Raw genomic sequence first — 13,667 nt, forward strand, 5'->3', positions numbered from 1 at the left:
AGTGATGGTGGTGACTGCCACTAAGTGGAGCTCCAGCTCTGGGACATTGTCATACACATTCGTGTCTTCTTTCTTTTCGTTTTTTTTTTAAGTTCTCACAAAATGACTTTTATTTGTATTTTCTACAGAAACAGTGAGTGATAATTCAAGGTATTTAGTAATTTGAACAGACACAAAAAAGGGACATGGAATTAGTAAATGTCATTTTGAAGAGTCTCCTGTCACAAATTCAAGACAGTCCTGCTCAGCAAAATCCAACACTATTCCTTTAGTACTTTATAAATGAAACTTTATTCTACTTGTACCCATTTCCTGGGGCCTATGCACCAATTCATATTCTCCATGTTTAGAACCAAAAGTTCCCTTCTGAAAAGATCTTAATTTTAAGGTAAAACACGGTCCAAGTTTCTGAATTCTCATTTTTTCCACTCCTGAATATGTATCTGTGAAATCTGAAGAAGATATAATCCCAAAGATTGTGGAATGTGGCAACCTGTCTTCCAACACACTGAAGATTATGGAAAAAGAGAGGTGCAAACTCACTCCAGCAGAAAAATCCAGCTATATTGTAAAATTATTCTGAATTATTTCAGGTATGTGTTCTGTGGGGTCCTTGCCTTTTGATTTTTATTTATGCAGACAAATACTGTTTATTTTAAAATGAGAGTTGGTCCATTTGACAAGTAAATTAGTCTATTTGATATTTTACAATCTTCATTAATAATGATCAGATCTGTGAAATCTCTTGAGATGTACCGTGGAATAATTTTTTAGTTTCTGTAATAAACACATGAGTTTGGTGTAACAGTGGAGAGCCATTCACAGAGTCATACTGTCCTCCCATGAGGTCTCTCTGATGTAATGAGAATCTCAGGAGAAGTTTGTGAATAAAGAAGTAAATTCATCTGTAGCTTCATCAGAAGCAACCTCTTCATCATCACTATCCCCTGTGGTTTCATCACACACTCACTGGCTGTTAATGGTCTTGGGTGTAGGCTTTGGTGGGGCCTTGTCACCAAGAGCCTTTCTTGCCTTTTCAGTTCTTTCTCAGCTGCCTGCTTTTCCTTCCACTGCTGCTGTTTCCACCAAGCGAACATTACGTGTCGCTGCTATTTGTTCTTAATCTCTGAAATGGTGACACCTGGAGGAGAGGCAGAGGCTTCTCCTTGGGGGTTGGATCCCGCACTCTGTTGCCCCATGCTCATCGACAGCAGCCTCCTGAGATTCTTCGATGGCCCCTTTCTTTCTGCTCTGCCCCCACCCCCCATTCCAGTTCTATTTCTAATCCCAAGAACAAATTCAGCAAGGCTGAAAACTTGCCTAAAGTCACAAAATTAGTAGAACAGTAACAGTAATAGTATTTGTCATTGCTACTACTTACCAATTTACTAGATGCCGGGATTCAAGTTAAGCAGTTTCATCTCCTGCTTAACTTACCTGCTTCGCCTCCTTTAATTGTCATAGCAATCACAAATTATTGTTTTCTCCATATCTCAGAGAAGAAAACTGAGGTTTAGAGAGGCAAAGTCATTGGCCCCCGATCACACAGCAAGAAAGTGACGGAACTAGGAATTCATCTTTAGCTCTCTGCCTGCAAAGCCTGACTCATAACCAAGGATTTAAGACTAGAAGTGGAATCAGTCCCACAGACCCCAGGGCTTCAGCCCCTGTCTGCTTTACCTTGTCTCCTTGACAGTGAGGTGGTTTTTTTTGGTAACAGTTTATGCCAAATCTGAAATTAGAACTGTGATAGGCCCTTGGAGAAGTTTCCAAATGAGATTCCAAGTTATTTATCAAACACCTAAGGTAAGAACACACTATACATATTTTATACTTTCTATTGAAGGGACATGTACCTCAAATAGGCATTGTACAGATCACTTGACTGAACTTAGACCCTTCATTCTATTATTTATTAAGGCATTTTAAAGTTCATTATTCTAAAATGTCACAATAATTTGAAACTTCTTAAAAGGAGATTTGCTTTTCATTGAAGCTCTTCTAGTTTAGTCCAAGAATGTCATATAGAATCTCACTGCTCTTAAATTCACTGCCTTGCTTTCTAACACAAATGTAACATGCAGAAGGCTGATTTGGTTTTTGATTACTCTCTAGACTTTTAATCAAAGCATCTTTTAATTTCCTCTTTGCTCCACTGCCATTGGGGATGAAGTGCGCTTTGATGATCAGGCCCAAAGGCGCAGGACTGTAAAAGCCTTCACTGGTTGCCCAGCAACGTGAGGACAAACAGGAAGAGGCAGGAAAGATTGAAGCCTGAGAACTAAGTTAGCCCAGTGGAGGGATTTCCCGGGAGGAAAAGGTGTGGAAGAGCACAATGGTTCTCTTCCTTCCTGGAGCCAGCCTTTGGAAAAGCTCAGTTTTAATCTGTGATGATTTAATGAAATCCAATGGCCAGCAATGGTAGGTTCAGTGTATTCTTGAAGCTGCCCCTGTGTTTGATTCTGTGAAACAGAAATCCAAACCTGTACCATCTGAAGGTGGGGCTACTCTTGTTCAGATCCCAAAGAGTGAAACGGCTGTGCTGTGGGTTCTCTTTTCTTGGGTGAATAATGTGAGTAGTGTATTCTGCATAAAGAGAAGTTTGATACTAGTAGACAAACAAGGCAAGTTTTATTTATGTTTCTGATGACATGGGTTACATAGGAGTAGAGAGGCAAAATAGCATGGATAGATTCATAAACACAGGGCTTCAGTGAGGGAGAAGCCAGGGTTCGGTGACTAGGTGCTCTGTCTGCATTGGCCACTATTTTAGGCTCTAGGGCAGTGGTGTCAAACTCATTTTCACCTGGGGCCACATCAGCCTTGTGGTTGCCTTCAAAGGGCCAAATGTAATTTTAGGACTGTGTAAATGTAACTACTCCTTAGCTGTTAAGGAGTTGAAATTACATTCAGCCCTTTGAAGGCAACCACAAGGCTGATGTGGCTCCCACTGAAAATGAGTTTGATACCCCTGGTCCAGGGGAACACACAATGAGGAATATGATTTAGCTCAATCAGGGCCCTAACAAATGTATAAGTCCACCAGAGGAGATGAGCCTAAAATCTGTCCTTGCCCTGTGGAAGGGGTCTTAACCTTGGCACTATTGATATTTTGGGCACATCACTCTTTGTTGTGAGGCTGTAGGATGAACTGTAGGATGTTAGCAGCACCCCTGGCTTCTCTGCCCACTAGATGTCAGCAGCACCCCTACCACCCTCACAGCCAGAGACAAAACACCCCCAAATATTGCCAAACATCCCCTCAGGGGCAAAACCACCTCAGCTGAGAATAGCAGCTATTTGGGTTTGGGGGGTGGGGTGAGTGCTCTGCGAGACAGGAAGGTCCAGATGCTCTAGGAAGTGAGGAAAGATGCCCAGGCAGCCCTGGAATAAGGCAGGGTGATCACCTCCACGAGGAGGTGACACTGTGGCTTGTGTGAAGCATGAGTGATGGCAGCATGAGAAACAAGGGACCAGCATAAACAAAGGGAAAGCATCTTAAAAATAAGAGAAGTGTGCAGGGAGGTCTGTGGCTACCTCAGTGTTGCTAGAAGGTGTAGTATGTGTGTGTGTGTGTGTGTGTGTTAGGGATGAAATGGTGGGACAGGAGATGAAAATGTGGGCAAGTGTGTGACCATTGGCCTGCAAGGACAGCTTAAGCAGCAAGCAGGTTGGAGCAGATTTTGTGAATACTCTGACTACAATTCCAAGACTGGATTACAGTGGGGTCTAGAATGTCACCAGGGGGCACTTTGCATGAGGTGCTATACGACTTGCTTTACTTTGATCGCTTCATTTGATCCTCACAACAGGCCTATGAGGAGGAAGCATATTTACCCCACTCACAGATGAGGATGCAGTGGGGCTGAGCCTCACCTGCCCGATGCTGTGCAGCCAACAGGACATCCAGATCAGGACCTTCCTGGAGCAGGTGTCCAAGGTGGTCTCCGAAAGATGAAACGGACTTGGCTTGTCTGACAAAGCTCTGTTCAAGGAATGGCTGCAGTGGAGATTGAATTGAGATTCTATGATCAGCCCATGGAACACATGGGTAAAGTCCTCTGAAGAGATGCATTAAGCAGACAAATGTCAAAATACACTAATAGAAAAGCAATTTAAAACAAACAGGACAGCCAAGTGCCTTCTTTTTTAAAAAAATTGTACTTATTGATTTTTAGAGAAAGAGGGAGAGATAGAGAAAAATATTGATTTGTTGTTCTACCTATATATGCATTTATTGGTTGCTTCTTGTATGTGCCCTGATTGGAGATCAAACCCTCAACCTTGGCTTGTCAGGATGACACACTCCAACCAACTAAGCTACCAGGCCAGGACCCAAGTGACTTCTGAATTGTTCTTTTCTCACATCAAATTTCCTTTGGGGCCCAAATGTTTGTTCATTTTAGTGAGCGTTTGTTAAGTACCTACCATGTTCTCAGAATAGTTCAAGGGCTCTAGGGAAGACAAAGAACATGAAATCTAATTGAGCCCACAACAAATGTGAGCTGAATGAGCAGAGTTATACAGGGAACAAACGTGAGGAGAAAGGATTTTGGAAAAGGAGCTTGACTTATTAAAAAAAAGCAGTTCAGTTCAGATCTGCTTAACACCTTGCCCTTGAACTTCTCACTCTAGGAAAGCAGTCTTCCTCTAGAAAGATCTGGTTGCCCACTGATTGACTAAGCAGCAGTTTTCAGGAGAGAAAAGAGCCAGGCACACCCTGTGCTGATGAAGATCCTTGCACTTGAGCCCTTGGAGTGGAATTGGCTGTCTTCCCAGTGTGCTATCAGATACTCACTCAGAGGCTATGTATGGAGGCTGTTCTATTCATTATAGAGCCATGTGCTATATATTTTATGTGAATTAAGTCATTTAAGCCTCATAGCAACCTTATAAGATACTATGATTATCTCCCCTTTATATATGAAGAAACAGAAATACAGACAATTTAAATAACTTGCTCAAGGTCATACAATCTTTCAGTAACAAACCCAGGATTAAAATCCAGAATGGTCAGCCACAGCAACCCAGGTTTATGACATTGACTGCCAGGGTGTTGCTACCATTCAATGAGTTTGCTATGAGCTAGAACCTTGAGGCATGTTTTAATCAGAGTAACAATAAGGTGCTTTACTAAGAAAAAAATTGTGCAGAGGAAGGCTGGGTATTCACATGGTAGAAGGAAAACAGAATTTAGAACAGAACACCAAGTGTTGATAACAATGCTAATACTAACTACTTTTGTAATTGGAGCATCAGTTAATCCCACTGAAGGTCAGCTTCATATTTAACATGAAGTTAACAATGTTGATCTCACAAATCTTATGAAAATCGGATAGACCATATAGTCTAACATAGCTCTTGACACTGAGTCAATACTCGGTAAATTTGAGGTGAGTGAAAGATAAATAAGAGATGCTTCACAGATACAGCACTGATTGGCCTTGAAGAGAGTGTAAAGTTTATGAACAAGGACAAAACAAAATCAGACACACGGAGAATGTTCCGTGAATGAATCCAGAGGCATGTGTATGTGTGTGGGGGGGTATTTGTGTATAATATCTAGCATTTATGTAAAAACTATTATCTAATGAGGTCTTACCATGTACTTACCATGTACTGTCACTGCACTGTGGGTCATATACCATCAGAAATCATGAATTAGGGAATTTTGTTATGTACTGTGGATTTCATCATTACACACATTTTATATATGCTTAACCATTCTGTCCTGAGACATGGTGTTTTCATACAACCTCTGTGCAGATGCCTGTAAACCTAGCAAAAGGCTGTGCTTGATGCAAAGTTGAGGCCAGCTCAGAATGCCCGGCTCCTGCCTGCTCTCCCTGCCTGCCTGACTTCCCAGGCCCCCTTACTTTGCTTGTCTGGATGTTCTCCTCAGTATAATATTCACCCCATAACTTTTCTCTCAAGCTCTGCTTTAGATGACACCTGGGTTGTGACAAGTGAAGGAAATTGTTTCCTTTGTTTTTGTTTTTTATTTAGGGGGGGTAAAAGAAAATACACTAAAGAGGACATGCATAGAAGAAAGATCCAGATGTGCATGTGCAAAATGTAAACTGGATTGTCTGGCTTCATATTTTCCTATAATTTCTATTTAAAAATTACAAATCAGTAAAATGGTTATTTTAATAAATTATTTAAACATACATGTTTCTTTTTTCCAAAATTAACAGACATGACATGTCTGTTAAACTGAAAAGCCATCTTGAGGATAAAAAGAATTGTTTCCAATACACATTTTCATTGGTAGGAATTCAGGAGTAGCTTTGGATGTTTTCATAGTCTACTATTTTATACTCTCATCATTTCAGTTTTATTTTATTTAGGATTAAAAATAATAAATGGTGGTTGTTCATTTATGTGTTCAGTAAATATATGTTCAATTAGAATATATAAAAGTGTAGTAAATATGAGTACATTGAGTGTACTAAATACATTGAATTACTATGTAACTTCCTTGGGTTTTAAAGACAGCCACAGAACTTACCTTGCCTTAGATTTTTAAACTTTGTCCAACAATGCCTCATTCTGAGACTTACTCCAAACTGAAATCAATTCAGAGAGTCTTGAAAAGTCTCTTTCAGCAAAAGTCGGATGTGTGGTCTCCATAGTGAATCCTAAAGCCAACAGCATTCCGTGTTACTGTTTCTTTCTTTTAAATAAAAAGATTACTTAAAAAGGGAGGGAGGAAGGAAAGAAGGAAGGAAGGACAGAAGGGCAGGAAGGAGGGAAGGAGGGAGGGAGCCCTGTTACTTTTATTCCCCAGGGACCAATATATCATTATAAGCAAAATAAAAGCTGCCTTGAATTTTGAATGCTTTCATCAGAAAAGAGGCTAAACGTGAGTTAGACTGTAGGTCCCCTACAGTGGTCTCATGTGTAATGTGAATCCATCTCTCCTACTGAGCAGGGGCTTTGGGAAATCATTCCCCCAGGGGCCCTGTTTCATAGATGAGGACAGGACTGAGAGTCATAACTGACCCGTGCTCTGACTGCATCACCATGGTTACCTAAGTGGGCAGTATCTGCATTTCAAAAAATTAAAAGAAATAAAGTCAGCTATTCATACCACGCATGCATTTGATATATGAGAATCTCGCTGGAGAAGAACTGAACTATTTTTGGAGGGGATTAAATCCATTACGTCAAAGTCTTCTGGAATATTTTAACTTTTGCTCTTTCTAGTTGTGATGGGGAAGAGGAAACAGGGCTAATGCCTAATTATGTAGTTATTTCTATGCATGTAGTTATGTAGTCACTTCTTTATCTATGTTCTCTCCAGACCTAGCCCTTAGAAACTTGAAAAGAAAAATACATAATCTAGCTATAGTTATTCCATTTTCTAGGCTAAGCCCAGAGTCCTCTTACAGTTTCAGTGGGTTGTGGAGCCCGACTAACTGGGTTTGCACTCTGTTTCCGCTGTTGACTGGGTACTTAAACTTGGGCAAGTGACCTGGTCTTGTGTAAGTTGCTTGAGCTCTTGCTATCTTCCTCATGTGAAATAAAGATAATTTTGATACTTCTATCCTTCATGTAAAGTGCCTAGTGCAATGCCTTTCCCACGGTAAACATTCAATAAAGGTTGGCTATTGATAAATGCTAAAAAATTGTTATTGGGGAAAATGTGTTAAGAGGAAAAGAGAATTGCCACGAAGAAGAAAGCTGTTGATTCTTGTTCACACTATCCTCGTTCCTGATTTGCCCCACATTTCAGGAACTCTAGCATAATTTCCCATGCTCATGAAAAAAATAAGGAAAGAAGAGGCATCGCTAACTTTTTATGAAACAGCAGAACCCTGCTGCCATATGCATGTATAAGGTATTGTTTGCTCCCAAAATTCCTGGTACAAATTTAGCCACATTACTTTTTTCTCTTCCTGACTAATAGAACACTCAAGTATTCCATTAAAAAACAAACTCCAAAGTCTGCACCTTTGTCCAAGATTCCCAGGGGCTTACTCAGTCAAAAGGAGCCAGGTCTCTTTTGAATGCCAAGTGGAGTGAAAAGAGGCCTTGTGCTGCTTTATACCTCCTCCTGCTGCTCCTGCCCAGACACTGGCCATGCCCAGTCAGGGCCCAGCTGGAGCCTCTGAGTTGGTGATTGGAGCTCAGACCATAGTCACAGGACCAGCATTGCTCTCCAGGACACACAACTGCTGTGCTGAGGGTTGTGCACATAGGCTGCTGCCAGCAAAGGCCACAGGCTTCCCAGCCTACCTGGCCCTGGCTGGACTGCATGCCCTTTCCTCAGAACCTGGGTCATCGACTCTGATAGTGCTTCTCTCCTTAAGCATTACCTATTTTTTCAATTACTTTATTGTTGTTCAATTAAAGTTGTCCACATTTTCTCCACCCCCTGCCCCCCCAACCCCAGCCAAACCCACCTCCCTCCCTTACTTCCACCCTCCCCTTTGGTTTTGCCCATGTGTCCTTTATAGTAGTTTCTGAAAACCCTTTCCCCTCTGTTCCCTCCCCCCTCCCCTCTGGCTATTGTTAGATTGTTCTTTTTTAAAAAAATATATTTTATTGATTATACCATTACAGTTGTTCTATTCCCACCCTTCATTCCCCTCCACCCGCACACTCCCTCCCCCACCATTCTCCCCCCCTTAGTTTATAACCACGTGTCTCAAGTTCTTTAGATTCTATATTTCCCCCACTATTCTCGCCCTCCCCCCTATCTATTTTCTACCTACCATCTATGCTATTTTCTGTGCATTCTCCCCCCTTCTCCCCCTCCCACCCCGGCTGGTACCTTATTCAGATCGGAAGAGCGTCGTGTAGCTCAGTCCTGTCCTCATCTATGAAACAGGGCCCCTGGGGGAATGATTTCCCAAAGCCCCTGCTCAGTAGGAGAGATGGATTCACATTACACACGAGACCACTGTAGGGGACCTACAGTCTAACTCACATTTAGCCTCTTTTCTGATGAAAGCATTCAAAATTCAAGGCAGCTTTTATTTTGCTTATAATGATATATTGGTCCCTGGGGAATAAAAGTAACAGGGCTCCCTCCCTCCTTCCCTCCTTCCTGCCCTTCTGTCCTTCCNAAGGTCTCTTTTGAGAAATCCGCTGACAGTCTGATGGGTACTCCTTTGTAGGTGACTGTCCCCTTATCCCTTGCTGCTTCTAGGATTCTCTCCTTCATTTTGGTCTTGGCTAATGTAATTATGATGTGCCTTGGTGTGTTCCTTCTTGGGTCCAACTTCTTTGGCACTCTCTGAGCTTCCTGGATTTCCTGGAAGTCTATGTCCTTTGCCAGACTGGGGAAGTTCTCCTTTATTATTTGTTCAAATACGTTTTCCACTCGTGGCTGTTTCTTTCCCCCTTCTGGTACCCCTATAATTCGGATGTTGGAACGTTTAAAGATGTCCTGGAGATTCCTAAGCCTCTCCTCATTTTTTTGAATTCTCATTTCTTCATTCCTTTCTGGTGGGATGTTTCATTCTTCCTTCTGGTCCATTCCATTGATTTGAGTCCCAGTTTTGTATAATTCCATTTTCTGGTCTTTGGGTGTGTCCTAGTTCTCCAAACCTTTGTTGTGTTCAAACTTGGTTGTGGGAGAAGGCACAGTGTTTCCACCTATGCCTCCATCTTGGCGGAAGTCGCGTGTTAGATTGTTCTTAATTTCAATGTCTCTGGTTATATTTTGTTTGCTTTTTTCTTTTGTAGATTTTCTTTTGTTGATATGTTCCAGTTAAAAGTGAGATCATATGGTATTTGTTCCTCACCACCTGGCTTATTTCACTCAGCATAATGTTCTCCAGTTGTTCCATCCATGTTGCATCCATAATGTTCCATCCATGTTGTTGCAAAGGTATAAGCTCCTTCTTTCTCTCTGCTGTGTAGAATTCCATTGTGTAAATGTACCATAGTTTTCTGATCCACTCATTTGCTGATGGGCACCTAGGTTGCTTCTGGCACTTGGCTATTGTGAATTGTGCTGCTATGAACATTGGGGTGCATAGGTTCTTTTGGATTGGTGTTTTAGGGCTCTTAGGGTATAATCCCAGCAGTAGAATCGGTGGGTCAAAAGGCAGATCTATTTTTAGTTTTCTGAGAAAAATACTGTTTTCCACAGTGGCTGCACCAGTCTGCATTCCCACCAACAGGGCACTGGGGTTCCCTTTTCTCCACATCCTCTCCAACACTTGTTTGTTGCTTTGTTTATGATGGCCATTCTGACTGGTGTGAAGTGGTATCTCGTTGTGGTTTTAAGTTGCATCTCTCCGATGCCTAGTGATGCTGAGCATCTTTTCCTATGTCTCTGGGCCCTCTGTATGTCCTCCTTGGGGAAGTGTCTATTCAAGCCTTTTGCCCATTTTTAATTGGGTTGCTTGTCTCCCTAGAGTGGAGTCATCTGAGTTCTTTATATATTGTGGAGATCAAACCCTTGTCTGAGGTATCATTGGCAAATATGTTTTCCGAAATAATTGTTTCTCTTTTCATTTTAATGCTGTTTTCGTTAGCCATGCAGAAGCTTTTTAATTTGATGAGATCTGATTTGTTTACTTTTTTTTCTTCATGTTCCTTGCTTTAGGGGACATGTCCATGAATCACTGCCTGTTTTTATAGGTTTTACCTATGCCGTGTGTCTGTCTCCTCCCAGTGTGTTTGTCTCCTCCCAGCTGCATCAGGGCTGCTGCACAAAAGTACCACAGACTAGGTAGCTTAAAGAATAAAAATTTATTTTTTCATAAGTCTAGAAGGTACAAGACCAAGATCAAGGTGTCAGCAGGATTGACTTCTTCTGAGACCTGTGTTCATAGGGCCCAATCTCCAAGTAGTCACATTCTGAGGTGCTGGGGATTAGGACTTCAACATTTGATATTTTGGAGGAGACACAATTCAGCACATAACACCAACCATTATCTTTATTTATGTAACATATAAGTTAACTTTTTTTATTCAAAAAGGTAGGGCAGATAGGGAAGGAGAGGGAGAGGAAAACCTTTCACCTGAAGGATTCCAGGTGTGCAGACTACTTCTGTTAATTTTTCACAACTACATAAAAAGTTTGAAATGAGTGTGTATAAAATCATCTGACAATCCTTAGCTTTGGAAATAGAAACTCTGTCAATCAGCAGGACTTAGTCCAGCTTCCCTCTGGAGTCCTGATGAGTCCTGACAGCCACGTAGACGGGCGCTCTCATGGCCTGTCTGTTTGTGCAGTTTGCTTCTTTTTGGAGGTGGGCTTGTTAATCACGCTGCTCAGCTGTGGTACCCAAGAAAAGCTGAGAGGGAACAGTAGGATAAAGCCTCCTGGTGACCTGTTTGCACACACTATCCTGATAAACCCGGGTAGAATGACAGTGACAGCTGTCTGGTAGCAAACAGAGGGATTCAGGCGGTTCAGTTCCGCAGCCGCAGGGACAAGTATATCATTACAGCTCGTCTGCTCAGAGAGAAACCACCTAAATTCACTGCCTGTCCACAGCCACGGCAGCGTGTCTTGGCCATCTGACCCAGACCCTCCCTGCCTTTCCTCCGCACCCTGGACTGCCTGGCCACCGTCCTGTTCTCACCTCCATCTGCACGCCCTGCCTGGAACAGCCAGGTTTTTAGCAGCTGGGGTAGGACACATCCCAACCTTTGGGCAACAGGGCAGTGAGGGTGGAAAGGATAGTAATGGGGGCCAGGCAGTCAAGTGCCTGTTCCAAGGACAAGGGCCCCAGGGGCATGGCACTCCTGCGGAAAAGGCAGAAGCTCTCCCCGTGGGACGATGCCCTGCTCTCAGGAAAGGACCCCCGGTCCCTGCTGAAGCGGGGCATGTGCCACATCAGCTTCAGCCTGGTCACCAAGGGAATGACAGACATCCCTGACTTTCTGTGGGGCTTGTCTGAGGTCCAGAAACTCAATCTATCTCACAACCAGCTCAGGGTTCTGCCCCCTGAGGTGGGGAGGCTGACCAGGCTGGTGGTCCTGAACTTGTGTGGGAACTGCCTGAAGAGCCTGCCCCAAGAAATCAGCCTCCTCAAGGGCCTGAAGGTGCTGTTCATCAACATGAATTGCTTGGCCGAGGTGCCGGCCGAGCTGAGCGCCTGCAGGAACCTGGAAGTCCTGAGTTTGTCTCACAACCGTCTCTCCCAGCTGCCTGCCAGTTTTGCAGACCTCTCCAGGCTGAAAAAGCTGAACCTCAGCAACAACTGTTTTGCTCATATCCCCATCTGCGTGTTTGCACTGAAAGAGCTGGATTTCTTGCATGTGGGCTCCAATCGCCTGGAAAACATCGCTGAGAGCATCCAGTGTCTGAGCAGCCTGCAGATCTTCATCGCCGAGAATAACAACATCCACTCCTTCCCACGGTCGCTCTGCCTCCTCACCAGCCTGGAGCTGCTGAACCTGGACAACAATGATATCCAGACCCTCCCAGATGAACTCTACCTGCTGTGGAGACTGGCAAAGATTGCTTGGAATCCCATGGACAAAGGGCTCCATATTTCCTATAACCCTTTATCCAAGCCTCTGCCGGAGCTGGTAGAGGGGGGCCTAGATATGCTTGTCAGCTACCTGAAGGAGAAAAAACACAACTGACAAGGCCACTGGAGGCAGGGACAGTAGCCAACTCACTGAGACTTCGTCAACTGGGTACTTCTTTAGTCTAAGCTTTCTCCTTTTACTGTTCGTGTCGGTCAAAGCTCATGTTAATATTTGCTAAGTTGTAGTTGTATGCCATTCTAGAGAGGTGTTTGCTTTTTTTTTTTAACTCTGTATGTTCCTAATAACCCCCAGAATATCATGTTTATCTCACTTTAAACATAAATTGAAACAGGACTTTGGTTTTCTCTAAAGAGAAACAGTTGCTATCAGCAGGTCTGATTCAATGGAATTCAAAAGTTAAACATTTACTAAGCAGGTGCCAAGTGTGGTATGAAGCGTTGGCAACATCTGGTTCCAACCTCTGAATTGGCAGCCTGTAGCCAGGTAATGACAGCAAGACCTGCTCCCGCATCAGCATTGAGCAAGCATTACTTGGGACCAAACAGCAAGCTGGAGCCCTGCTCTCCTGGCGATGACCAAATCAGCCGGGGCTTTCCCCTCAGTTTCTGGGGCACAATCACAGCAAATTTGCCCTTAAAATGCCTGGAGAGTAACAAGCAGGCTGCTCATGTGTGCATGTGGTGGTGAGTGAGTGGCATGGTATGATGGCTTTCAGATAATAGGTACAAACCAGTTTAATGTGCAGCCTTCTTCCCCGTCCTCTTGCACCCGCAGTCCCGTCCCTGAGCTTTTCTAAAGACACCGGCCCGTGCTTGCCATCCTTCCTAACTTTGCTTCTCCCCTGGCTGGGTCTGCCCTCCCAGGGATGAGATAACGATTGAGAAAACAATGACCGAAAGTCAGGAAAGAGGAGGTAAGGTGTAGACAAGCCTTAAAACTAATTACACGAAACTGATTACCTTCCTAACATTCAGAGAAGACTAATATTTGCCACTTGGCTTTCACATATGGACATTTTAAAAATGATTATAGTGACATTTAAAAAGTTTTTGGACAAAACATTGTAACATATTAAATTGATTTTGTTTTTTTAATTATAAAAGTACACAACTGTTAGTTAAATGTGCCAATTTCAGAGTTTCTGCCACAAAGGTCATTGGATGTTACTGCTGTTGAGAGCTCCTAAGACATTACTGTTCATC

At 43.0% G+C, this 13,667-nt stretch overlaps 1 protein-coding gene and 1 pseudogene across 1 annotated transcript; one reads left to right on the plus strand and one right to left on the minus strand.

Moving 5' to 3' along the window:
• Positions 1-245: 245 nt before the first annotated feature.
• Positions 246-3,906, minus strand: LOC118990009 (ribosome production factor 1-like; annotated as a pseudogene).
• Positions 3,907-11,428: 7,522 nt separating this feature from the next.
• On the plus strand, positions 11,429-13,119 carry LRRC30 (leucine rich repeat containing 30). Its single transcript, XM_037050332.1, has one exon. It carries the CDS (start codon positions 11,653-11,655, stop codon positions 12,556-12,558), a length of 906 nt encoding a protein of 301 aa, XP_036906227.1. The 5' UTR covers positions 11,429-11,652; the 3' UTR covers positions 12,559-13,119.
• The last annotated feature ends 548 nt before the right edge of the window (positions 13,120-13,667 follow it).

Source organism: Sturnira hondurensis, unplaced genomic scaffold (assembly GCF_014824575.4).
Source record: "Sturnira hondurensis isolate 20B ecotype Veracruz unplaced genomic scaffold, ASM1482457v3 Scaffold0006713, whole genome shotgun sequence".
NCBI classification, from domain to species: Eukaryota; Metazoa; Chordata; class Mammalia; order Chiroptera; family Phyllostomidae; genus Sturnira; species Sturnira hondurensis.

What these genes read in the sequence shown, in the direction of transcription:
- LRRC30 (XM_037050332.1), top strand. Translation starts at nt 11,653, where the DNA reads ATGGGGGCCAGGCAGTCAAGTGCCTGTTCCAAGGACAAGGGCCCCAGG.